Genomic DNA, 26,431 nt, shown 5'->3' on the forward strand with positions numbered 1-26,431 from the left:
CTTCATTGGAAGTTGCACGCACTCAGCCCCTCTGAAAATCAGGCCACTATCCATCTAGAACATCTTAAAGCACCCATCCTATATCTGGTGTAATCAGACTTCTTGAGCAGGCCCGGTCAGACTGCCAGAGTCACTGGGAACAAATGTTGTTTTGGGGTGGCTGTATGTTGGAATCGCAGTGCTCATTGTGTTGGGTTGGTGATTTTCCTGTTTTCCTCTTAACTCACACCAGAATGGCACCAGATCTGCTAGGGGGGAAGGGGGGCACCTTTTGGTTTGTTTAAAACTCTTGTATGCTTTATAAACACTGTCTTCTGTACAAAGGGTGGTGTAAGCCCTGTGGCTGCTGTCTCCACATTGTGGGGAGATACTGAATGTCATAGGAAAGATAAGTGCACTTGGACTAGCTCTGAAAACGGTCTTTTGAGAATTGCAGGCTAGATGTTTGCCAACACCTCCCTAGAACACATTTATATGCATGACCATAACCATTGTGCATATAAATGTGGAGACTGAGAGAAGAGAGGATCGTATTAATAGCTTAGCATCTGCAAAAATGGTGTCTGGTGAGACACACAGATTGGCTTGGATCCACTGTCATGTGTATAAAAAAACTGGCTGATGCATCATAAATAAAATCTGCTATGGACTTGCCACCGGCGGCTGGTCATCCTTTGTCTTATTGTCTTCGTACATGTTAGCACGCTAATGACATTAGCGCACGCTAATGAGGGAGGTGGTTTGAACCTCATAGAGGCTAGAGACATGTAAGGAGACTAAGAATCTAAAAATATGGGGCCCAGTTGTACACACGCTTATGCATGTGAGGAACTTGACTCACATTAGTAGCCCTACTGATGTTAGTGGGATTACTCTCACCTCTACATTTATGTATGCTCCTGTTCATAGGATTGGGCCTCTGGTCAGGTCACAAAGCTAATGAGACCTCCGGGTGATAGAGGAAGTTAAATTAGAGAGACGTTCGTGTTTTGATATGGCAGTGCAGCTCTGAACCTCACAAAGAGGCATCGTCCCATGGAACAAGGAGCTGATACTCCCTCTCTTTGCAGCTCTGTTGTGACTGCACTTGGAGTATTGAGTTCAGTTCTGGGCATCTTGAGACTAGGAGGATGTAAACCCACTGGAGGGGATTCTGAAAAAAGCAGCTACAGTGACTGAGGGCTGGAAAGGTTGACTTACAAGGAAACAGATTTAATTTTAGATTTAATATTAAGAGTTATTGGCTAATAGTGGGGTGCATAAACCCATGGAATAGTTTCCCTTGGAAAGTGACAGGAGTCCTGTTGCTTGTGATATTACAACTGGGCAAAGATCTTACACTATAGGAAGAGTCCTGTAGTGGCTGGGGAAATGGACTACATGTTGTAAAGAGTCTTTACCATCTCTAATTGCTGAGATTCTGTGCTAATTCCCCTGGGATGCAGGCAGTGAGTCTGGCAGGATTAATTGGGTACTGTAGCCCTTTGGGGATTCTGAATCTTAATAACTGAGACCACTCCATGGGGTAAGGTAAGGCCCACAGGGTTCACTGCATTCTGGTCAGAACAGGTGTTTCTGTTTTTTCTTCAGTGTGCACTTTAATGTGGGATCCACTGGTAATGCTGTAAAGCACTCCAGGGCCCTGACTGAACAAATCTCTGTAACTATTGTATGAGTCTACTGGTGGGCAACATGAGGTGAAGAACAATTTCCCCTCAAGTACTGTTGCTGCTGGAGGCAGCGGGTAGGGGATAGTGTGGGGTGATTCTCCAAGGGGCATTGCTGCAGGACATTGCTAAATAGCATTTCAGGAAAGAAAGAAAGAAAGAAAGAAAGAATGGAGGCACTTACAATATGTCTGGGTTCACTGTATTAACCTTTCAAGCCATTTATCAAAGCACCCGCAGGTCCTATTTCCAGGCAGGTGAAACAGTAAAGCAATAGTGATCAAGGTGCAGGGCTTTTTCTGGGGATTAATGGTGGGCAAGGAAAAGTTGATGGCCTGAGAGGCAGCTGAGGGACCTCATCTGATCATTAATCTTCAGGAAATGCCTTGTGCCTAAGTGATTGTTGCTGTTTATACCCTGAGACTGGAGGTGGAGAGCCTGTGGGCATATGGGTTATTTCCAAGTGTGATAGTTTTCCTTGGTATGTTCAGGGCATCTGTGCTTTGTAGAACTGTCAGTGGGATGGGAATGTTGATGGATGATCCAAGCATTCGGCTTATAATGAAATCAAGCAAATAAAGTTTTTCCCGCGGTGCCTTTTCCCCGGTGCCATATGTGTGCATGGTGCATCACAGATTAATAAGAGGATGTGGTACCTGCTCCGTGGAATTTACAGTCTAGCTGGATCATACACACGAATTACAACATGCCAGGGATCGAGGGAGAAGGAACTGAGATGGGATAAGAACTGTACACAATGGGAGGAGAATACCGCTCATAGAGTGTAGCCTCTTTGACAGAGAGATTGTAGGTGTTTTTGTTTCCATCACTTATTGTAGTTACATTTTTAAGTCTCCTTCAAAGTAAATCTGCAGCTGATCAGATCCGTATAAGCCCGTGCCACCTTACGCTTACGCCCATTACAATTTCATATGTGGCCCTTTATCCCAGGTGACTCCAAGTGTGCTCAGCAGGATGGAGAAGCAAAGGCGCAGGGAGGAAGAGGAGGAGCGCCAGATCCTTCTGGCAGTGCAGAAGAAGGAGCAGGAACAGCTGCTAAAGGAGGAGAGGAAGAGGGAGATGGAGGAGAAGGTCAAAGCAGTGGAAGGTACCTGTAATTGCTGTGTGAAGTGGAGGTGGGGACATTGAAAAGGGCCCCTGATGGGGTTGTTAAACTGAGTTGAGATATGTCCTTTGTGCTCCTTCCATGCCATAGACTCCTTCATATACGTCCAAGATGGAATCAGTGATTGTGTTACCTCAGAAATGGGTTTGTTATTCTCTGGCCTCTTCTTGTTTGGCCGCCTATATTCCGTTTTCCTTCTCCCTCCTTGTCCTCTTGTATCTCCTTCAGCTCTGTCTTCCTCCTACCATCCTGGCTTCATCACCTTCCGTAACTCTGTCCTTTCCTCCTCCCTACTGTTTATGCTCCTCTTGCAGTTCCCTCCACCTCTTCTGCCTCCCCGCCCCTCTTCCACCTCCCCACAGTCAACCTGCCCAGTTGGGTTTTCATTGCCTCTGAGCAGCACTCATTCCAGTCTGCCAGAAGCAGGTGGACAGACAGAAACACTGCAAGGTGGAACCGCCTTGCAAGGGGGAAGGGTGGGTGCCGCAAGAGCAGAGTTTCCACACTGATGTGGGCTATTAAATGGCGATCTCATAAATCAGGGTCCAGACTGGACCAAGGGTTAAAAACTAGGGGACAACTTTGTGCAGGGGACAACTTTAGAAGCTTTTCCAAGTACTAGTTCATGCTGTCCACACACCGTTGCCTAACAGATAACTGTTTGGGGGTCAGAGGATGTGAACACCTGTCGTCAGACAGGTGTGCATTGGCACTAGAATGTCACAGGAATAAGCTGAGTTACCGGGATTCATTTATTTGCTGTGGTTTGAGTCTATTTGCAGTTTATCCAACTCCTCAATCTCTCAGCTGAACAGAAATGACTCTTCCTTTCTTCCTGCTCCTCTTCCCGCTGCAGTAATTCTGAGCTAAAGGATCAGCAGGAAGTGTGAGCTTGAGAAGTCAGAGGTGGTACAGGTGTGGGGAGGACAGGTTTTTTCTGGGCTTAATGCAGCATTGTCAGGTTTCGTTTCACTCTTGCTTTGGGCTGCTGCAACTGGGTGCAGGATGAGTCAGTCATTTAATCTGGGGACAGAAGTGCCAGATATGTGGTTATCGCAACAAATGACTGGGTTGCTGCAGTGCCAGGAAGACCCAGCGTGTCCCCAGAAAACCGCTCTGGATGTAAATGTCTGGGGTAGTAAAAGTGCTTGTGAATTGTTTAAGATGATACAGAATTTTTGTAACAAAAAGAAAAACTAAGTACACAAAACCAGTAAACTTTCCAGTACAGAATAGTCTGATAACCAGATGTTTGGTAGTAGGCCAGATATCCTGTAACAGAGTAGCTTCTTCTGCCTGCTACCCCTTTAGCCTTTTAAAACGCAGTTACACAGATGACCTTTATACTTCGCTAGTTGTCAGTCCTAGCTAATCTAGTGCATTAATCATAAATCCATTCAATTCCAGATCTATCACAGACTTCCTGTGTCACTTTTCCAAGTGACGTAATTTCCTGTGCTTCAATTCCCCATCTGTAAAATGGGCATAATACTTCTCTACATCAGGTGTTGTGAGGATAAATCTGCAAATACATGGGAGATGCTCAGATACTGCTTTGATATCAGCCATATATGTACATAGAGAGATGAATAGAATCACTGCATTATCTGATGGTGTTAGGCCTTGTCTACACAAAAAATTTGCTCTGGGTTAGCTTAAATCTGTTTTTAAAAACAATTTAATTAAACTGGTGTAAATTTCTGTGTGGACTGTCTCATTTTGGTTTAAGAGGGGCTTATTCTGTGTAGTTTAAAGCTGCTCCCAATTAACTTAAGCCAAATCAAAATAAGTTTGTCTTAAAACAAAATAAGTGTCCATGAAGTCTTACTGCACTGGTTTAACTAAACTGGTTTAAAATCAAACCTTTAGTTAAATCAGTGCATATTTTTTTATGTACACTGGGCCTTAGAAACATCAGTTATCCAGGTAATATTTTGGGTTTTCCACAGTTCACTTTATTACTAGACACGCTCTCAGTGACAGTAAATCAAGTTTTTTTCTCTGGGAAAAGTTTTTTCATGACAGATCAGCAATGACCCTAAGATGAAGTAGTTTATTTTGTAAGACTGGATGTTCACATACATAGGTTTTCAGGGTTACAAAGACTTTGAAATTTATGGTTCATCTTAACTGAATTTTGTAAGGGGTACTGCAATGACAAAAAACTGGAGAATGGAAGCATTTGTACCATCTAATGAGACTTCACCTGCTTTTTAGTTTCAGGCTGCGGGCAGACTTAGATCGTCTGTACCTTGTCAATCTGATATTTTGCTAGCCTAGGGGTAGGCAACCTATGGCATGTGTGCCGAAGGCAGCACGTGAGCTGATTTTCAGTGGCACTCACACTGCCCGGGTCCTGGCCACCCGTCGGGGGGGGGCCCTCTGCATTTTAATTTAATTTTAAATGAAGCTTCTTAAACATTTTAAAAACCTTATTTACTTTACATACAACAATAGTTTAGTTATATATTATAGACTTATGGAAAGAGACCTTCTAAAAATGTTAAAATGTATTACTGGCACGCGAAACCTTAAATTAGAGTGACTAAATGAAGACTCGGCACACCACTTCTGAAAGGTTGCCGACCCCTGTGTGGTATAACCCAGATTGTGAACCTCTGCTGGGCCCATCTGCATTTCCTTGGATTTATGGTTTTAACCAGCTTTCTGGATTTCCACAAGAATAGCTGTTAGAGGTTTCAGCTGCTCCTCTCACATGGCACTATATATCACCTAGATACGCAGTTGGAAAATTATGAAGTACCTTTGGGACACTGCCAACCTTTCAGAGTTTGATGGGTAGTGCCCTGTGTAGGCCAAAAGCATTCCAGTGAATTAAAACAGTCCAATTGTGATCTTAAAGTTGAGAGATTCTTTATATTGCAGTGATAGGGTTAATGGCAGGTGCCTTTAATTGAGCTCCAGCCTGGAAATATGGTAGCATTCCCCCAGATTCATAATCATCTCATCAGTGCAAAGCATCAGATTTAGACAGCTTCCCAAAGCCTACACAAAGTGAACACTCCCATTTTTCTTGGGCACTATCACTACAAGGCTTGTCCATTTAGTATTAAATGGCTCGGTTACTCCTAGGTCATTAATTTCCTTAACTCATCGTACGGGTATCCATTGCACCTTTGGTCTCAGTGACCCTAATTCTGTAAAAAGTTGTGTGTGATATGAAGGTAGTTCTTGCTGAATCAATTTAATGATCCATACGTATACAGGAACATATGTTGGGATTGCTCTATTCCAGGTTCAAAGATAAGTCAGGTGGATTCCTCCTTCTCATCTTTCTGACCAGGCCAACTTGGATCCAAGGCCTTTCTTTCCCCTTTGATCTTCCGGATCAGCTCACAAGATGTAAATTCCCCTTTTGATTCCTTCTACATATGCCACCTTTCCTGGTTTCCCATATACAGTAGTTCTTCTGGAAAAAAGTTGTTTCTCTGTAACTGAAGACCCAGTTACCACACATGATATTGGACAGTCTGCTACAAGTTGTGGTATTCTAAGTCAGGATAAACCAATTCTATGTTAGAGGGGATGTTTATCAGCCATACTTACTTTCATCAAAAATTTACTGGTCCTTAATTTCTGTGCAGAACACCAGAAACCCATGTAATCTCCATGTACACAGCACAATAAGTAAGATGTTGCTTACGTCCAGCCTTTAGTGAGGATCCATTTGTGGTGGACAAAGGTCTGTGCACTACCTGTGTCAAGGAGGCCTCTTAACTTCCTCTCATTTAGGAATCACACACACATCTGGATGCCATCACCGAAATGGCTAATATTAAGATTCCTCCTGGGAAAAGACACAGGTTCATCATCCATGACATTTTTCACTGGAGAGTACCCTGATTTATGTCACACTTGGTCACAGTAAAAGTATACCATGGTTTTTATATCCATTCCACCCCTGTAGAATCCAGGTTTATCTTACACCAAGTCCCCTCTCGCCTGCTAGCCAGAGTCCTGTAAGAGTAAACTTGAAAACTCTTCACCATTCTTTGTTCTGACACACGCCCAGGTCTGAAACAGCTCCTGAATGATAATATCCAGTATCTCCTCAGTGGATTTCTTTGGATGTAGCAATCATGTTGTAGAATTAATTTTTTCTCAGGGTGCTGCTTCTGATGGACCCTTCAGTAGTATTCAGAGACCTGACCCTTCTCTTAGGGTTAGCAGTTTTTTCTTAGGAGTAGTCACTGGGGTGTCTTCATGTGGTGCAATAGACCTCAGGTGCCTTCTCAGATAACAGGGGTACCAGGAAAGGAATCCACCAGCTCTGTGGCTGGTCACAAAATATGGCCAGCCACACAAAACAAAGAAAACGCCAACATCTTCCTCCTTGTGGTTCCGCGAAAGTTTAGGAGGCTTTTGCACCATCCTTGATGGACATTCTCCCTCAAAAACATACCTTTGAAGACAGGAATGGTGCTTCTGGTGTCAGTGGGAGTAAGGTAGTTCAGAAACATTCATTCTCAGTTTTTTCTCTTCATCCCTTTTCACCTCCCTCCTTAGTTGACAAACTGGAATGTAGCAATAGCTTTCCTTCAGGGTGTGGCATTTCTTGAGCCCTGCTCATCTTTTACTGCCTTCGTCTCGTGTCACTTTGGCCCTTTAAGAACAACTAGAAAAGGGACGTGAAGGCTGCCCTCTCACAGAACAGGCCTGAGATGCAGAGGCTGTAGGAGGCAAATACACCAGAATCTCCTCCAGTCTCTCATCTTCTGCTACCCTTTCTTTGGGTCTCCACATTACATTTCCAAGTCTCTGGTATTCTCCTCTGTGGGAGATCCCACCTTCATACCATATGTGGGTTGCTGCAGCTGCAGTGACCAAGGAAACAGAGAGTCTCCTCAGAAAACAGTTCTAGAGACATAATCTTGGTACAAAAACATGTGCTTGTGAATTTAGGTGACTTAGAGCTAGTATAAAAAAAAAAAAACTAAGCTCACACAAAACCAGTAAACTTCCCCATCTGAAACAGAACAGTTGCTAACCAATGCCTGGCTGCAGACCAGAGGTGGTCTGAAAGTAGCTCCTGCCATCCCTGCCACTGACCTCTTAAACCTCAGCAACACAGCTGGCCCACATGGGTCAGTTAAGTGGAAATTTGTTTGTAAACAGGCTAGCAGCAGCTTTGCAACAGTGACACTGCAAAATAGGTGGTTGTGAAGGTGGAGAGGAGTGGAGGAAAGGCAGGTATGGTGCTCCTGTAGTCTCTGTTTCCTTGCTGGAGGGATGACAGCGTTTACTGGGTAAAGCCCTTGGCTGTCGGACACGACAACCTCCTGAAACTGGCTGCTGAATAGCCTCCTTAGTTTTCTTGTGTCATGTTACTGATGAGGGGTGAGGGGGCTAAACGGCTTCCTTTCTCCCACTGCAGAACGAGCCAGGAGGAGGAAGCTCCGGGAAGAACGGGCTTGGCTTCTGGCCCAGGGGAAGGAGCTTCCCCCAGAACTTTCCCACTTAGATCCCAGTTCTCCTGCTAGGGAGGAAAGGAAGACCAAGGATCTGTGAGTACATTGCAGTGTGTGCAACATGCCTGTGCAGTCATACGCTTTCAGGGTAGGGGATAGGAGGAATGTGGCCAGTGATAAAGTAAATGGGGTGGGTGGTAATAAGGATGGTGAGGAGGGGATTGAGGTGGGAGGAATGTCTGAGGGGTGTAGAGTGCGGTACAGACAAGAGAGTGTCTGTTTGAGTGTTCATAGTGTGGATGCACGTACGGGTTCTTCTGCAGAACCTTACTGTTGGCAGCACCAGGTATGGGGTGGAGGAATGATGCAGATAAGAGTGTGTGTTCATTATTGCATTTCCCATTTGCAGCTTTGAACTGGATGATGAGTTCACCGCCATGTACAAAGGTCAGTCTCCTACTCTCGCCTTTCACTTCGCAGGAGTTAAAAATAAGTGAATGTCTGCCTGGTTGTGCGTAACAGTTTCTCTTCCTTTTGTTGCGGTCAGTTCTAGATGTGGTAAAGGCTCACAAGGACTCTTGGCCCTTCTTGGAACCAGTTGATGAATCATATGCTCCAAACTACTACCAGATCATTAAGGTATGCAACATGGTCCAACCTGCTCCATTGGTCTTGCATGTGACTCTTTGGATTGGTAGAAAGCTAGGTCTTTAGTCAGTTTTTTGGCCATGTGTTAAGCAGGAAGTCAGACTAGATCATCATAACAGTCCCTTCTGGCCTCTTTGGGAAGCTAGTAACACCACCTTCTGGACCTCTCTCATGCTTTGTTGTAATTGAAGGGAGATCTTGATGTGTTTCAGGCTCCCATGGACATTTCTAGCATGGAGAAGAAGCTGAATGGAGGTCAGTACTGCACCAAGGAAGAGTTTGTGGGTGACATGAAGACCATGTTCAGGAACTGCCTAAAATACAATGGTGAAGGCAGCGGTAAGAGCCATGAGAAAACTTGTTCCATCTGTTGATAGCTCTTGGTGGTCAAAAAGCCCTACCCTCTACCGAGTCATCCATAGCTGGACACCAGAACTCTTTCTGGATACCTTCTGGAGGGTGGAGGTGACAGCAGAAGTTCATGGATAGTAAAGCCCCGATTCAGCAAGGTTTGTAAATGTGTCTGTAATGATAAGCACATGACCAGTCACATTGACTTGAGTTGGGGCTACTCACACGCGTAAAGTTATGCATGTACTTAAATACCTTGATAAATTGGGGCTTATTAACTGTACCAAAGGGTCTAGTCTAGTTGGGCAGAGTGCAATAGGTGCAAAGAAAAAAGACCCTTCAGGAGTTTGCTCTCTTGTATGTGTGTGTTCTCTGTGTTCCCGGGGATGGTATCTGAATTACAGGGATTGTGTGGAGGGCAGGAGTATGCTTAGCCTTCAGTATCTTTAAAGTAAAACTAAGGGAGGAACACAGTGTGTGTGCAGCCTTTTGGAGGGGAATGGTGTTCTTAAGTTCTCCTTTGAGTCTTGGACCATCAGCACGAGTCAGCTGGTGGGAGCCCCTGGAACCATCAGGACTCCCCATTGCTATGGCAATTAAAATCAGGTGCCTCACTGAGGTGAAACATGCAGGTTACCAGTATGGGAATATTGCAGGCTCTGTCTCGCCAGCACCTGTCAGTGTCAGCCAGTGTAACAGTGAAGAGTAAGGAGTTTAGATCCATCAAGCATTGTCCCCAAGTGAAAGTGAATTCCAACATCACAGAGGGACGAGATCTCTCTGTTCTTCCTCGAGTGCTTGCTCATGTTGATTCCATTCTAGGTGTGCGCACGTGCACAGTCGTTAGAGATTTTTGCCTTAGCGGTATCATAGGGTCGGCTGTGGTGCCCCCTTGAGTGCCGTGCTCATGCTTAGGTATATCAGGTGCTGCCGGCCCTACACCCTCTCAGTTCCTTCTTGCCTCCCATAGTGGTTAGTTGGAGCACCTCTCCTTGCATAGCAAGGGCTAGTGGTTTCCTCTCTGACTTTGAGCCTTGGGGCCTTGTAAGTAGTTGTTAAATGTAGTTAGAGGTTAGAGTCCCAGAAGGGACTTTGCCCCAGGTGGGGCATGCCCTGGTCTCTGTGGTTTAAGCCCTGCGACGACTATAACAAGCCTATGCCTTTAAGTGACCCCCACAGCAGCTGCCTTAAGTGCTTGGTGGAATCACATGTGAAGGACAAGTGTCGTGTTTGTAAAAATTTTCCACCCAGGACTCAGAAAGAGCGGAATATTCATTTGAGGGCTTTTCTCATGTAGGCTGCTCTCGGTCCAGCTTCTGAGCCATCCCACCATGACTTAACTCCAACTACCTCAGCCTTGGTGCACAGCACACCCCCGGCACCGGGTTCTGCTAGGCACCGTTCTCCGTTGCTGGTACCCAGAAAGAAAACTAAGCAGCACGACTCCCTGGCACTGGGCAAGAAAGGCCATGGGGCATCAGGAAAAATACCCAGTTCGGGCTGCCTGGCCACTCCAGAGCCACGTGGACCCAAACTTGTGGCAACATCGATGCCCTCCCCTGGCGCCGAGAGAGCAGAGGCCTCCGCACATGCCGCAGGAGGTGACAAAGACTCCCTATGTGGGCAAGCCAGCAGCTAAGACCCCCAGGGGCCAGTGGAGCACCACCAATCCCCCCGAGCCAAGGCAACGCTCTCCGTCTCCACGTTGCAGATCTCCGGCATCACAGCCCAGATCCTCTGGGGCTCACCCTTGATCACTGGCACTGCATTCGCAGTCCCTGCCATCTCAACGCGGATCACCTAGGGCAAGGTGGCTGTCTCTGTACAACCGGCACCATTCGCCTTCCCACTGGTCATCCTCTCGGTGCAGATCTTAATCGCTTGTCCTGTGGGAATGCTCCCCATCGCAATACTGGTCTCCTCGGTACTGGCACTGCTCCTCCTCCAAGCACCCGTCTCCGGCGGCGACAGTCAGCAGGCAGACACAGGTGTTGGCAACCTCGCCGTGGTCACCAGAAGAGGATTTCTCTAGCATGGAAGGGCAGTTTAGCCCCTCGCCGAGACTCCACTGGCACAATTGGGCACCTGAGGCCTCATCGACGTCTACGGTGCGGCCTTGGCAGCATGGCCAGGAGCCAGCGCAGTGGCCTTATTGGAGTGCGTGGGGCATGCCAGTGATGATGATGCCCCTTTCGCACCACTAATCTGCTGTCACCTCGGAGCAAAAGTTGCCGGGTTTGGTGCATGAAGCACACTCAGAGGTCGGGGTAGAGGATACAGCGCCCACCTCAAAACCCCCTTCCCCCACGGGGGATGATGCCCTGGAGCCTCCCTCAGTGGTACAGTCGTCATCCTCATCCCTGGACAAGGTGATCACAGGACCCTCGGGCCAGTCTGCTGGACAATTTTAAAGAACACCAGACCCTGCTTCAACGGATGACCAAGAACTTGGGCCTAGAGGTGGAGGAGATGGCCAGGCAGGTGGACACCATGTTCAATGTGCTCTTGGCCTCTACCCCTGCCCGTGTTGCAATACCAGTGCATTATGGGGTCCTGAAAATTGCCAAGGCCCTGTGGCAAACCACATCGTCCATCCCTCTCACCTCCAAAAGGGCCGAAAAAAAGTACTTTGTCCTGGCCAAAGGGTTCAAGTACCTTTATGCCCACCCACCTCTGGGCTCGCTGGTCGTCTCTGTGGCTAACGAGAAGGATAAGCAGGGGCACACCAGTTCAACTCCCAGAAATAAAGAGTCCAAAAGGCTGGACCTTTTTGGGAGAAAAATGTATTTGACAACCAGCCTGCAATTCCGGGTGATGAACCTCTTGGGCAGGTACAATTTTAATGTATGGGACTCCCTCTGTAAGTTCAAGGAGTCACTCCCGCAGGGTTTGGCCCAGGAATTTGGCACCCTGGTAGAAGTGGGCAGTGCGGTGGCTTGGTGCTCCCTCCAAATGATGTGGGACACGGTGGACTTGGCAGCTAAGGTGGTTGCATCGGCAATGGTCATGAGGCACAGCTCCTGGCTTCAGACCGCCGGCCTCTCCCAAGAGATACAGACCTCGATCCAGGACCTCCCATTTGATGGGAATGGACTTTTTGCAGAGCAAAGGCCATGTGGCTGCATGGGTTAAAGGACACTCAGACCACCCTTCACTCGCTGGGTATGCATATGCTGCAATCTGCAAGGAAGCAGTTCTGACCACCCCCGCTGCCAAAGCCTTGTCAGGAGTCTGCAAGGCGAAGGGATAGAGACACGAGTATTAGTCGTTGCCACCCTTCCAATTCCCGTTCATCCATGCATTTCGGCCCAGCTAAGCATCCAGGGAGCCTGAACTGCTCATTTTGAAGGTGCAGTTGAGAGCGACACCCCAGTCAACTCCCTGGATCCACTTTTGTTCTTTCCTCAGCCGTTTTCATCCCCACTGTTCGATCTGGTCGCGGATCACCTCAGACCACTGGGTTCTGGACACAGTATCTCGGGGCTATGCCCTGCAATTTTCAGCCACCCCTCCCTCCCAGCCCCCCTCTTCTCCGTCCCTCTTCAGGGACCCTTCTCACGAGCAACTCCTCATTCAAGAGGTCGAGAACCTCCTGCATCTGGGGGCGGTGGAGGAGGTCCTTCAAGACATGAAAGGAAAGGGGTTCTATTTCTGCTACTTCCTAATCTTGAAAGCAAAAGGGGGCCACATACCCATTGTGGACCTGTGTCGCCTCAACAGGTCTCTCAGAAAGTTGAAGTTTCGCATGGTCTCCCTGGTCTTGATCATCCCCTCCCTGGATCTGGGAGACTGGTACGCCGCCATCGACTTGAAGGATGCTTATTTCCATATTTCAAGGTGTGATAAAATGGCCAGTGTTGGTATGGTGGGTCCTGCACTTTTCTTGGGGAGGGGGAGAGGAGGGTGTTAGGATGCCACACCTTGCCCCTGCTCTTGGGGCTAGTGGCCCGGGAAGGTGGTAGAGGAGGGAAGCGGGGAAGGGGTCTGGGTTTGCTCCTCACTCTGAGCCGCAACCCTTCTCAACCCCTGCGGGTTTCTTACCCTCTTCCCAATTGGGTAGGGTTACCCTTGGTCCTTGATGCTGTGGGAGGGAGTCTACCTGCCCTGCTGGGGCAGGGTCTCCCTTCCTCCGGTTCTCTGGTCTTTTTAATTCTCAGCAACACACCAGCATACTCTAGTCCTCTCTCCTTCCTCGCTCCAAACTGTCTGCCTGAAGCAGGGGTTTTTTATTAGGTTCCTGACAGGGCTTAATTGGCTACAGGTGCTCCAATTAACCTGTAGTAACCTTCCCTAGTCTACAGGGAACCACACCTTGATTAGCCTAGGGCTTTTATATCTCCTCTCTACCACTCTCCCACTGCTCCCTGGCCCTGCTGTATCACAAAGGTCACAGGCGTTTCCTCCATTTCATAGTGGGCAGACGCCATTTTCAATTCATGGCACTGCCCTTTGGCCTCTCATCGGCCCCAAGGGTGTTCACAAAATGTATGGTGCCAGTGGCTGCTTACCTGAGACGTCGAGGGGTCCAGGGTCTCTCTGTATCTCAACGACTGGGCTCATCAAGGGCAGGTCTCGGGAACAAGTACAAAGGAGCCTCGATCTGGTGTGTTCCACCTGTCATAACCTGGGCCTGTTGATAAACGAGAAAAAATCCACCTTAATGCCAGTAAAGTGAATAGAGTTGATTGGGGCAGTTCTCGACTCCACGCAAGCCAAAGCCTTTCTTCCAGAAGTGTGTTTTCAGGCCGTGTCGGATATGAACTCACATATGAAGAACCACCTGCTCACCACGGCTCACACCTGCCTGCGGTTGTTGGGCTACATGCACATCTGTGGTAAGTCATCCCCGGCTCCATATCCAGCCCCTACAAGCGTGGCTGGCGTCAGTCTACATCCCCACCAGGCATGACTAAGACCGGATAGTCAGGGTGCCGGATTACATCCAGTCATCCCTGGATTAGTGGTTGGACCCTGGGTTGGTGTTGGAGGGAGTTCCCTTCACACCTGGACCAGCTTCGGACCTGGGTTGGGGAGCCCACCTGGGCGATCTGGGCAGCCAGGGCCGCTGGTTGTGGGATGATCTGGCCCACCACATCAACATTAGGGAGCTCAGAGCAGTTCACCTGGCCTGCCAGGCTTTCTTGCCCCACCTGAAGGGTAAGGTGGTGCAGATCCTGAAGGACAATACCATCACAATGTAATACATCAACAGGCAGGGTAGTGCCAAGTCTTCAGCCCTTTGTCAGGAAGCTCTCAGCCTTTGGGATGTTTGTGTGCAACTGCCATTCATCTGGTAGCTGCGCACCTGTCCAGAACCAAGAATGTGCTAGCAGATCACCTCAGCAGGACCTTCTCGTCTCACCACGAGTGGTCGCTCCATCCGGAGGTGGTCAGCATAATCTTCCAGAGTGGGGAACTCCTCAGGTGGACTTGTTCGCGTCCCGGCAGACCAGGAAATGTCACGTGTTATGTTCGATCCGGCGGATGGACAGGGGCTCCCTATGAGATGCGTTTCTCATCCCGTGGTCAGGGGCATTGATGTATACCTTCCCACCCGTGCCACTGATTCACAGGGTCCTTGTGAAGATCAAGCAGGACAGGGCAAAGATTATCCTAATAGCCCCCGTGTGGCCTCATCATCACAGGTTTGGCACGTTGCTGAAACTTTCAGTAGCTGCTCTGCTGCAGCTGCCCCTCTGGTCAGATCTGCTGTCCCAGAACCATGCAGCCTTCTGCACCTGAACCTGGCGGGGCTGCACTTGACAATATGGCTAAGCGTGGATGAGCGGAAATTCTCAGCTCATGTTTAGCAGGTCTTGCTGGGTATCAGAAAACCCTCCACCAGAGCGACTTACCTGGCCAAATGGAAAAGGTTCACGTGCTGGGTGTCAGAACGGAGTATCCGGGCTGAGCAGGCCCCACTGCAGGAGATCCTGGATTACCTGCAGCACCTCAGACTCCAAGATTTGTCTCTGTCATCAATCAAGGTCCACCTGGCCGCTATCTCGGCTTTCCACTTTCCGTGGGACGTTCAGGCAGTTGTCAGAACAATCCTGCAGGAAAAATAGGATCGGACCCAAGCAAGCGGCCATCATTCCTCCTGCATGCAACAGATTAAGAGTTGAAATATAAACTGGGAGCCCAGAGGGGCATTGTGGCAGCAGTAAGGGGAGGACTAGGTGCAGATACCAGGGGTACTTCAGACCCCTGAGATGATACTTACCTAACGGATATTTGACTGATCCCGAGGAGACAGATCCCGGATGGCCATACCCCTCACCCCCATGCCTTTCCCAAAGGGCCATATGCCCCCTTGAGAAGGGAACGGCAGGAATCATGGATGGTAGCAGAATTTACAGACCACCTTAAGAGACTGGAGCTGCGACTCGATCCCAAGTGAGTAAATTAAAAAAAATGTTTTTTCTTCAAGGTGAAAAACGGAGTGTGAGCACTAATGCACTAATCCATGGAGTTGCCCAGGAACAATTAATTGCAGCAAAAAAGGGGAATCCTGCCATCCATTTGGCATGCAAAGGCAACAGACACTGGGGGAACAAATTTGAGGTTTGCAAGAGCAAACTAAGGCAGCTGTGTTGCAGGGACGGTACTTGGTGGCTAAGTAATTACAGGCAAAATGCACCTCCTAAAATAAATGCAAAACTTATAAGAAGCAGCATAACTGATAAATACAGCACATTATAATTGAATAATTTATAATTGAATAATTGAAATCCAATTGGCTTTGCTTTTAAGCATGGTAATATTGGTGGTATGGGTAAAAAAAAAAACATCCAAAAAATACATACGGCCAATATGCGAAATCAATTGTTGCTGACCATACCCGGAAAGCATACCCTAGTAACGTAACATGGGTATCCTGTGGTAATGATGACCACTTTGGTGAAAGCGTCATCACGGAGGAGAATTGTAGGCCTGAGACCTAATCAACCCCCGACCCCCCCAACCCCATATGAAACCAGCCTTGGGTAAAACTCAGCGAGTTCACCACTAAAATTGGAAAAAAAGGAATGTTCTGCTGCTGATAAAGCATCCCCACCTCAGGAATGTCCTTAACAAAAGTTATAACCACCAAGATTGTAAAAACACCTAAAAAAAATTTTTTTTTAAATATATATTAAAAAAAAAAACCTCAACAAATGGTAAAATAAGCTCTAACCAGCATTTGAGCTGACCATCTGCACAAATAAAAAAGGTCACAATTAAGTTACAATTTGGGCATAAAAAATAAAATGTAAAAAACTTAAGCAAAAAAACCCACATAAGTGCCAGTGCATAATTGATTAAAATTTTTATTATTTAAAAATATAAAATGTAGTACCTTTTTTTAAAGCCTAGTTTTACCTATATAATATAAATAAAAAACAATGCTCTTTAAAAACCATTTCTGGACTGCAGTTCAACATGAAGCTGCTAAAACTCTAACCCCTCTGCACAACCGTAATGTGCAGAGGCATTGCCAAAAAAACCCAAAATAAATAAATCATGACTAGTCATCGGGTAAAATTTGTCTGTTTATTAAAAATGGTAAGCATAAAAATGTTTTTAATTTATGTATTCTGTGTGTATTGCTAATAAATAAATGTTTAAAGCACAACTGTGTAAGGTTCTTTTACTAAAAACAAGGTTCCACAGACCCATAAAGCCCTAAGCCCCCCCGAAAAGGGCAGGTACTTAAATTGACCAAGTTTCTTCCTAAGCCCCATGGATAAAAATAGGTGCCTTACGCCATAAACTGCCCTCCCCCCCCAAAATGAGAGTACCTAAATTAATTGGGTCACGCCTTAAGCCCTCAGTAGGGTATAGGAGGGGTGCCGTAAGTTTTCGCAGGTAACAGTGCACTTACCCAGCAAGCTCGAGATGATGCTGGCTTTGGCAGAGCAGTGCTGCAAGACCATGAACTCCGAGCCCAACTCAGTCGGCACTGCTTGTGAGCCACCTAGAATGGAATCAACATAAGCAGGCACTCGAAGAAGAAAAAAACGGTTATCTACCTTTCGTAACTGTTTTACAAGATGTGTTGCTCATGTCCATTCCATTACCCGCCCTACTGCCCCTCTGTCGGGAGTTGCCAGCAAGAAGGAACTGAGAGGGCGTAGGGCAGACAGCGCCTGATATACTGATGCATAAGCACGGCGCTCAAAGGGGCACCGCAGCCAATCCTACGGGTACTGCTAAGGCAAAAATCTCCAATGACCGTGCACATGGGCGCACACACACAGCATGGGAATGGAATGGACACAAGCAACACTCTTCAAAGAACAACAGTTACGAAAGGTAAGTAACCGTTTTTTTCCAGTGGTGTGCAGCAAAGAAAATTCTGGAGTTGTCTAGAGGAAACAACTATCATGTGATTTGCACTGAGTCACTCTCTTGATGCCTCTGGCATGCCATTCTACTTCTTATGGACTCCACTGAAAACCAAGAAACTACATCTGAGAAAATTTTCCTGTGGAACTAACACACATGCGATGACTGACATCCATGTAGCACGTTCTGTGCACAAGGATTAGAAAGTGCTTTCAAAACTATAGAGAGAGAATTTCACCTTTTTCTATAATGCACAGCAAAGCTTAATAACAGTCCAAGAAATTGAATATAATAACCAGATTACACTACTGTGGAATTCCAGTTGGGAAAACATAAGAATTTCTCCAGGACCTGGAGGTTGACACTGCTCTTAAAAATACTATAGGATTGTTACTGACTGACTGTTCAGATCCAGTATCTTAAGTATAATTTGAGAGTTGGCACTTCTAGCAACATAATTCCCCTTTAAACCATTTTGGGATGTTAGTTTGATGTGGTCTCAAAATAAACTGCATCATGAAGGAAACCTGCACAACACTTTCAAAAGACAAACCTGGGAGCTTAAATTCATAACTCTGCTAGACACTAAAAATGACGGACTGAACGGGGACACTGGATTTGTGGTTTATTTCAACAATCTGTAACCCTGTAACCCCCTCTTTTTGTCCTATGACTGCAGAGGTGGTAATGGGCCACTCTACCTTAAATGTGCTAAACAATCTGTCCTATCATGCATTGTGCTATGATGCTCGCTCTCCCAGATCTGTAAAAGAGCTCTGTGTAGCTCAAAAGTTTGTCTGTTACCAACAAAAGTTGGCCCAATAAAAGATATTAACTCACCCACCTTCTGTTTCTTGAACGTCTCCAGTCCAAGTACTGACCAAGTCAGATGAGCATAACCCAGAGTGGGCTGGTTTCAAACAGCCCTTCCTTCTTCACCTTTCTATTTAGCTTCTCCAAGGAAGATATGTATATAAACATGAGAAGTCAGAGCCTTTACAGTAGAGACAATCTGACTTTGTCTGATTATCCATTAAGGTCTGTCTCCCTGCCTCTCTTGTTTTGAACACAGAATACACCAAGATGGCATACAACTTGGAGAGATGCTTCCACCGGGCAATGATGAAGCACTTCCCTGGTGAAGATGGGGACACGGATGAGGAGTTCTGGATCAGAGTGGATGGGAAACGGGAGAAGAGGAGCCGTCGGACCGGGCGCTCCAGCACTGGCAATGTTTGGACCCGATCTAGAGACCCTGAGGGATCAGGCAGGAGACAGCAACACCTGGAGAATGGAGGGAAACCACCACCATTCCGGGCTACTTCCCGGGCTCCTGTTTCCTCCTCATCTTCCTCCTCTGCAGAGGAACCAAGTGGCAGCACAATGCAACCCCCTCGGGAGGTGGGCGCTTCCAACGGCCAAGGCTTCCCTCGCCCACTGCATTATGGTGGAATGCCCAGCCAGGTGCCACACCCTGGCCAGATGGTAAGGACTGGCCTCTATGGTTTTTCACAGATTATAAATGCAGAGAAGGGCCCGAGAATAAAATTGTCTCCTGTAAGTTCCCAGAAGAATCCCTCCTGTATGATCGGAACCTCTTATTGGTGGTAGAACATGGGTTCTCATTTCTCTTTTCCTCCTCCCTTTTCCTTCTTTGTCCCTCTATAGTTTTCTCTGTGTCCTTTTAACCTTCTTTGGTTCACGCCTCCATTCTTCCTTCCTGGTGTGATCCATGCAAGACTTGAAAAGCCCCCAGGGCAATGGTAAATAAAACACTTTTCTTTGGTGAATGGACTTATGCCCTCAGTTCTACAGATTTTAAGCTTAAACATTTTAGCTCTTAGGGTTGCAAAGATGATACAGTTTTGTCTTCCTGAGTCTGCACATAGACAGCTCAGTTGCCTCTGTGGCTACTTATAGCTTCCTAATCAAAAGCCAAGTAAAATTAACAAGACTGCTGTTTGGAGCTCTAGCCCCAGAGGCTCATGTGAAAGATGGAGTTACCAAGCATCCTGGTAGAAGAGTCCCCCTTCTCAATTAATCCAGGCTCTGTCAGGGTCTGGGAATTGTCCTGGAACTAGCTGGTGGGAGCTCCTCCCTAATCTGTCTATTGTTAGCCTCAAGCTAGTTAGGTGTCTGGCAGTTGTCTAAAGGCCTGGTCTGTGGGATTCATAGCTGGGAAATTTCTTCTGGTTCCGTGTGTGAAGGAGTAACTTTGTGGCATGTGAGCTGTATTATTGTACACCACACTCTCCAGCACAGCTCCTCGAAATAAGCAACTGAATTCAGTCAGAGACTCAAACAGCCTGTTAGACGCACTTCAGTCCATGGCTGCCCAGTATCTGTAGCAGCTTTGCTCTTCCGCAGAGTCTTACAGCAGCTTTTGTTTTTCTTTCCAGCGGCCAGCAGTGCCAGGAACATTTGGCCCTCTGCGGGGATCAGATCCAGCTAAACTGTATGGATCGCCGCGAGTACCAGAACCCCACCCTGGAGATCCAGTTCAGCAGCACCAGCACTTTGCCATGCAGGTAAGAGCCTTGCTCTGAAATTCATATGTACCATGTTCTAGCCTCTTAGAAGAAATAGAATGGATCCAGAGAGCTGGGAGCCATGATCTGCCCTTCTGTACTCATGGTGTATGAGTCAGTGACTGCGGTTTCCACCTCACTGCATTCATTGGTTACAGTGCCAAATGGCATCCTCTGTCTGGGGAGGGATCTGTCCAATGCTGTGAGTCACTGATCCTTTCCTGTCTCCTCCTGTTACTGGTACATGAAAAACTACAAAGAGTAAGTGGTGACGCTTTCACTGAACCTGGCCTCTTTTTCTCCCTCCCACAGTCTACAGTCGGACTGAATGAACACAGAGGACACAGACTGGCTGCACCAGAGAAGCAGGTGTGTGCAGGGCCAACACATGTCTCTGCACTGGGGCCACAGCCTGGATCCCTGCAGCTTGGGCGGATGAGTGGCCCTCCCCCAGATGCTAGTATGTACCCTCCAGTGCAGTTCCAGCAAGGATTTATTCCTCCAAGGCACAATGGACCTCCAATGAGACCACCTGAGAGCTCAGAGGTCCCCCCAGGCCATATGTATAGACCATATAAATATCTAAATCGAGCGCATCCTGCTGCATGGAATGGAAGCCACAGTGCTACAAACCAGACCTCCCTGGGCCCAGACGAGAAGCCCCCGTTGAGCACAGGACCTTCTTTGCAGTCTCGTGCTCTTAGTCACATGATGGACCCTCGGGCAATAAGACCACCTCTGCCTCCCAGCCAGTGGACTGAGCAATCAAATTTCCTACCTCATGGGGTCCCTGCCTCAGGATACATCAGACCGCCCGGTAAAGCCACCGGTCAGAGAATGCAGCAGCCTCCAGCCTCTGTGTTTGGGGGACCCCCTCAAGTTCAGAGAGGATGCCAAGGTGGGGATTCCATGATGGACAGTCCAGAGATGATCGCCATCCAGCAGCTGTCATCTCGTGTGTGCCCACCGGGTGTGCCTTACCACCCCCGTCAGCCTCCTCCCCCGCATCTGCCTGGCCCCTTCCCACAGCTGGCCCATGTCGCATCAGCAAATGTGCAGCCTCCGAAACCGGTCTTGGGTAACGGAAACTCTCAGGATACCAGTCAGACAGTGGAGCCAGAAAGCAACCGAGGTAATTTTAATTCTGTTGGTCTGAAGAGGCCAGCAGTCCCTTCCAGAGTTGTTTAACTTTTCATTTCCTTTTTTCTTTTCCACACCTTTCCCCCTCACCATTATACTGGGTTTCGCTCACTTCTGATAGAATGCCCATCTCACAGGTCAATAGGTTTTGTTGTTAAAGGAACATTTAACTATTTTTCTAGACCAAGCAGCTCAAGCCACTCTTTTCACCTACACCAAATTGAAATGGGATGGGGGGGGGAATGGTCACATGTAATTATAATTTAGCATTTATGCATCTAGTACTGACAGCTGCTCTCTTGCTTGCAAGGTGATCTCATTTTGTGACAAAGTCAGTGTTGGAGCCCCACGCAGAGACTGTAAGCTAGATCCCAAACTACTTAGACCAGCTTAATACATGTTGATACATAGTTAAACATGTTAAATATTGGCTATACCAGCTTCTAAGCACCCAGATATACTTAATTTTTTATATTTATATAATTAGAAATCCAAGAATTCAAAGAGAAATCTAAAATCATCAGACTGTTATTAAAGCATAGACAATTTGTTTTTTGGTGTTTATTAAATTTTACTTAATATCAGTTGAAATGAAGCAGCAAGAATGTCTAGGTTTTGGATTACAGATAGCCCTTTAAAGCTAGGACCTTATAGAATCATAGATTATTATTAGGGTTGAAAGGGACCTCAGGAGATCATCTAGTCCAACCCCCTGCTCAAAGCAGGACCAATCCCTAAATGGCCCCCTCAGGGATTGAACTCACAACCCTGGGTTTAGCAGGCCAATGCTCAAACCACTGAGCTATCCCTCCCCCCTCCTTGCCACATCACATCAAGAGTCCTGATCCTGCTGGGCATTACCATAGGACCAAAAATAATAGTACACAACATTTCAAGAGTTTACTTGGAATTTATGTAAAAGTTGATTTCCCCAAAGTGACTTTAATTTGCAGTGTCGTGATGTGCGTCTTCAATGCATGATCTAGAAAGCTGTTTTGTCCAGGGTCTTCTCTAATTTTTAAACAGGATTCACCTACTGCCTCTGGAGCACTAGTAGCTTTGTTGGTAGTGGTTCCCAGCATGGAAAATGTGCTGGCTGGCAACCAACACTGAACATTTAAGCCACTGACCTAGAAGCTGGCTAGTGACCGTTATCCACAAACAGCCAAGGTAACATGACAGCTATGTAAAGAAATGGTTAAATATAGTTGTTCAAGAGGTGAGGTGCAGTGACTTTAGGCTGACAACAGCAGGAATGGATGTCAGTTGAGTTAATTCTTTCCACTTCCTCTTTTGCAGTGGAGCCCTCACCTGGAGTAGAAGAGAAGGCTCAGTGCATCAGTGTTCCAGAAGGGACGTACCCCAAACTGCTACCTCATTCCAACCCCCCCCTACAGATGGACTGCACCAGACGGAGCTTGCCGCGGGAGGAGGAGGGAGATGACTCTGGAACTAAAAATGACCCGAAGGCAATGCAAAGCAAGAGTGCCTGGCCAGGACAGAGCACCTACACTGGCCCGACAGGTCAGGCGTGCGTGAGAGACCTTGTGACAGCACCTGAGAGAGGGCCTGGACCTGAAAATGGGGCTGTAGGTGAAGGACCCTCCAGTGGCAATGAGGGGAAAGGACTGGCTGTTAACATCTTGGAGAAGCCCCTTTGTCCTGGGGGGAAGACTTTGTCAGAAGTCGCTGTGCCTTGTATGGGACAAAGCACCAGTACTCCTGGTGTGGATGGAGGCTCAGTGGGGGGGGCTCCGAGCCAGTTTCCGCCTCTCTACATGCCTGGTTTGGAGTATCCAAATTCAGCCACACGTTACCATATCAATCCAGGACTGCAGGGGTTCAGCCCTATGATGGGAGGGAAGCCTCCCTCCGTGTCCCATCCACAGCATTTCCCCACTCGGGGCTTTCAGCATAGTAACACCCATCCCGGTGTCTTTCCTCGGTATCGCCCCCATCAGGGGGTGCCATATCCCTATCAGCCACAACCTCCACCTTCCTACCACCACTACCAGCGACCTCCATACTACACTTGTCCACAAGGCTACTCAGACTGGCAAAGGCCTCTCCACCCCCAGGCCAACCCTGGTGGGCATCCACCCGCCCACCCACCTCTGGCTAGGCCTTCTTTCTCAGACAGGGGGAATGTGGGTAGTCTGCAGGGCTGCGAGGCATTCAGCACTGCCCTGGCGTCCCCAAACCGAATGGACATGGCAAGCGCCAAAGAGGTTCCTCCAGGCGATGGGCAGGATCCGGGGCCTGAAGATGAGAAGTCAGATGAATCCCAGGAGAGGCCAGAGAGTCCCAAAGAGTTTCTTGATTTGGACAACCATAATGCAGCCACCAAGAGGCAGAGCTCAGTGGCAGCAGGGGAGTTCCTATATGGGGCTCTCCCCCCGCCTCTGAGTTCTGGGATCAGATTTGGTCCATCAGCTTTCCCTCCCCATGGGGTGATGCTGCAGACAGGGTCTCCTTATGCATCTCGGCATCCAGCCAGTCATTTCCAGCCCAGGACCTATGGATCACCAGTGAACGCTCACTTGTCTCGTCATCCAGCCACCGGCCAAGCCAATGGCCTCACTCAGGAGGGACCCCTGTACCGCTGCCGGGAAGAGAACATGGGTCACTTTCAGGCCCTACTGATGGAGCAGAGAGGCAGCGGAGGTGGCATGGGGGTGGCCCAGGACATGTACAGACCACTGGGGTAAGATTGTTTTCTACAAGAAGGGGGGAAAATTGGGGGCACGTGATGAGTGTTGGGTACTTTTGGAAAAGGTCTAGATTTGGAATCCAAGGTGCTGGTAGGAAGAACAAATTGACAAAATAGTTCTGTTGTCATAGGTCAGGCGTCTACAAAACTTAGGGAGAATTTCATGCCAGTCTTTTAAAGAGCACAGTAATAGAAATGAGACACCCCCACCAGGCTGTCTTGTCTATTCCTTTACCAATGCTTCATCTTACCAATCAGAACATGTCTATTGTTTTGTCCAGTTTTACATGTCTTCTGAGCAATGGGGGAAGCCCCCACCCCAAAGTTCCACAGAGGAAACCAGTCCTTCCTGCCATTTTACATGCCACTTTTCATTCCAGCATAGAAAATGATGCTGCTTTAAGAATTGGCCTCCCACCCAAAGACAAATGCACAAAAAAAACCTGGCTTAGGGGTGGGGCCATGGCCTGGTGTGGGAGATTCCAGAGAAAGACGGACAGGTCTAGATTGAGTGTAATTAGAATACATATTTGTATGTAAATAATCTGTACACACTATGCAGCTGAGATTTATTCTTGCTGTTTTTGTGCTAAAACTGTCCTTTCATTCAACATGGTTCCAGAATGCAAATACACCAGACCCAAGCACCCTTCCCAAAGGTGCCTACAGCAACCACGTCCCGGGAGGAGCTGCCACCACAAAAACCATCAGCATTGCCTCTGGATCAAGTAAGAGCCAGCGAAGAGCAGAGCTCAGCTGAGAACTTTTCTCTTTTCACTAATTAAAGAAGTGAAATATTTGGAAGTGGGTTGGGGGAAAGAGGGAAACGGAATAATTCTGGTGGGGAGGAAACAAGACTCTCCTGATGCTCATAGCTGAATCCCTGACTGTAGATTATACCTGGGACAACACCTGTCCCGTCACTCATGTTGAAGTAGTTGTACTGTGTAAATGATGGAGACTTTTCTTTATCAAACTCCTTGTTTAAGCAAATAACAGTGCAACTTTTGTTCTTCCTCTTCCAGAGCTAGTCCAAGGAAGGAAGAATCCCAAGGAGATGAAAGCCACACGTGATTTGGACATGGGAGAAGGAGGACATAGGCATCCTACCTTCCCCCTCTCCCCAGTGGCATGTAGCTTCCAGGGTCCAGTGGAACACAGTGTCTTGATGGCTCTTGTGTGTGTTTAAACATGGGATAGTCCTGGGTCCCTGGCTACCAGCTGTATGGCTGATCTCAACAGCGCAGAGGATGCATCTCAAACTAGTGGCTTGTCATGACTGGAGAGTGTGTCTCATTCAGGGTTTGGGTTGGGAGGGGGAGATCGAAACTGTCATGAACTGCTAAACTCAGGTATATTTTTCAGGGTGGAAGAGGGACGACGATGGAATTTACTTGTAGTATTAACGTGTGTGTTTGGAGCTGGATCCAGTTTACAGAATTTACCTGTTGCCTTTTTTAATAAATTTCTGTTGTTGGTGAATGTATTGTACATAATGGGGGAGGGATGGGACCCAGCTTGTAGTGGGCGTAGCACTGGGGTGATCCTTTACTGTTTACAATCATGTCACACACAAATCTTTCAGGACAGGGCAGCGGGGGAGATGATGGGAACTTTGCAACTTTCTATTCCTCCCCTTCCTCCAGTCCTCTGGAGCTAAGACACGACCCTGTAATTGATCACAGGGACTGCTCAGGAGCAAAGCATGGCACTCTCCTCTTCCACGCAATAGTTGAGTGCACTTCCACCTCCTGCCATCATGGGGAACAAGGAAACCCGGACCAGGAACTGAAAGTCTCTCATAGCATTGTCCTCTAGGCATTTCTGGTATGAGTCATCTGGGTACCAGCAAGTGGCTAATTATTCATTTGTACCTTAGTCCTCTTTAGGTGAAGCCAATGCAGTTTGGAGGAAGAAACGTGGAGTGGTATCATGGAGTTGTTGTCTTTATTGGAACAAGTAATTGTGCTAGCATATAATACCCCTTAGAAAGGAGACAGGAATAGAGATATCCCCGGTTTTCTCTCAGTGTAACTTGTCATCTTCGATGAAAACAAAGCAGAAATAGAGTCCCTCTTAAATGATGAGAACTCCAGCTTTCATGTGAAATAGGAAATGGAGCTGCTTTAGGGAGGGTCTGTCTGATGCAACGCGAACAAGTTGTCAACCTGTGATGCCAGCTTTGGACGTTTTGTAAATTAGTAGATAAATGTGAATCAGAAATTATTTCTTCTAGCTAGAGTGATTAAGAGGCACAGTGGTGGTTGTGGAGTGGGGCAAGAATGCCTTGGGTTAATGCACTAGTCTTTCCTGCTAGAACTTGCGTTTAAATCTAGCTTTGATTACAGATTAAATGAGTTTGGTGTGGTCTTATCCTTGCCCGTTAGAAGCAGATATTTGTCCACATTGTAAAGCCACCAAGCAGGCACAGCTGTGAGCCTTGGAGACAGGACTAGGTCTGTGGGACAAGAAGGGAAGGTGTTGCTACATTGGTGGGACTAAGC

At 47.4% G+C, this 26,431-nt stretch overlaps 1 protein-coding gene across 3 annotated transcripts in view; it reads left to right on the top strand.

The window, feature by feature from the left end:
- LOC123354585 (cat eye syndrome critical region protein 2) overlaps positions 1–25,409 on the top strand; it is a 129,780-nt gene extending 104,371 nt beyond the window's left edge. For all 3 annotated transcript variants that reach the window (XM_044996707.1, XM_044996709.1, XM_044996716.1), the window contains 11 exons: positions 2,619–2,775; positions 8,189–8,318; positions 8,632–8,669; positions 8,770–8,861; positions 9,083–9,209; positions 18,622–19,034; positions 19,949–20,077; positions 20,390–21,209; positions 22,517–23,921; positions 24,550–24,655; positions 24,953–25,409. In XM_044996707.1, coding sequence (XP_044852642.1) covers positions 2,619–2,775; positions 8,189–8,318; positions 8,632–8,669; positions 8,770–8,861; positions 9,083–9,209; positions 18,622–19,034; positions 19,949–20,077; positions 20,390–21,209; positions 22,517–23,921; positions 24,550–24,655; positions 24,953–24,958 — 3,423 coding nt within the window. In that variant the 3' untranslated portion in view covers positions 24,959–25,409. The remainder of the gene's footprint in view (positions 1–2,618; positions 2,776–8,188; positions 8,319–8,631; positions 8,670–8,769; positions 8,862–9,082; positions 9,210–18,621; positions 19,035–19,948; positions 20,078–20,389; positions 21,210–22,516; positions 23,922–24,549; positions 24,656–24,952) is intronic.
- The last annotated feature ends 1,022 nt before the right edge of the window (positions 25,410–26,431 follow it).

Source organism: Mauremys mutica, chromosome 1 (genome assembly GCF_020497125.1).
Source record: "Mauremys mutica isolate MM-2020 ecotype Southern chromosome 1, ASM2049712v1, whole genome shotgun sequence".
NCBI lineage: Eukaryota > Metazoa > Chordata > Testudines > Geoemydidae > Mauremys > Mauremys mutica.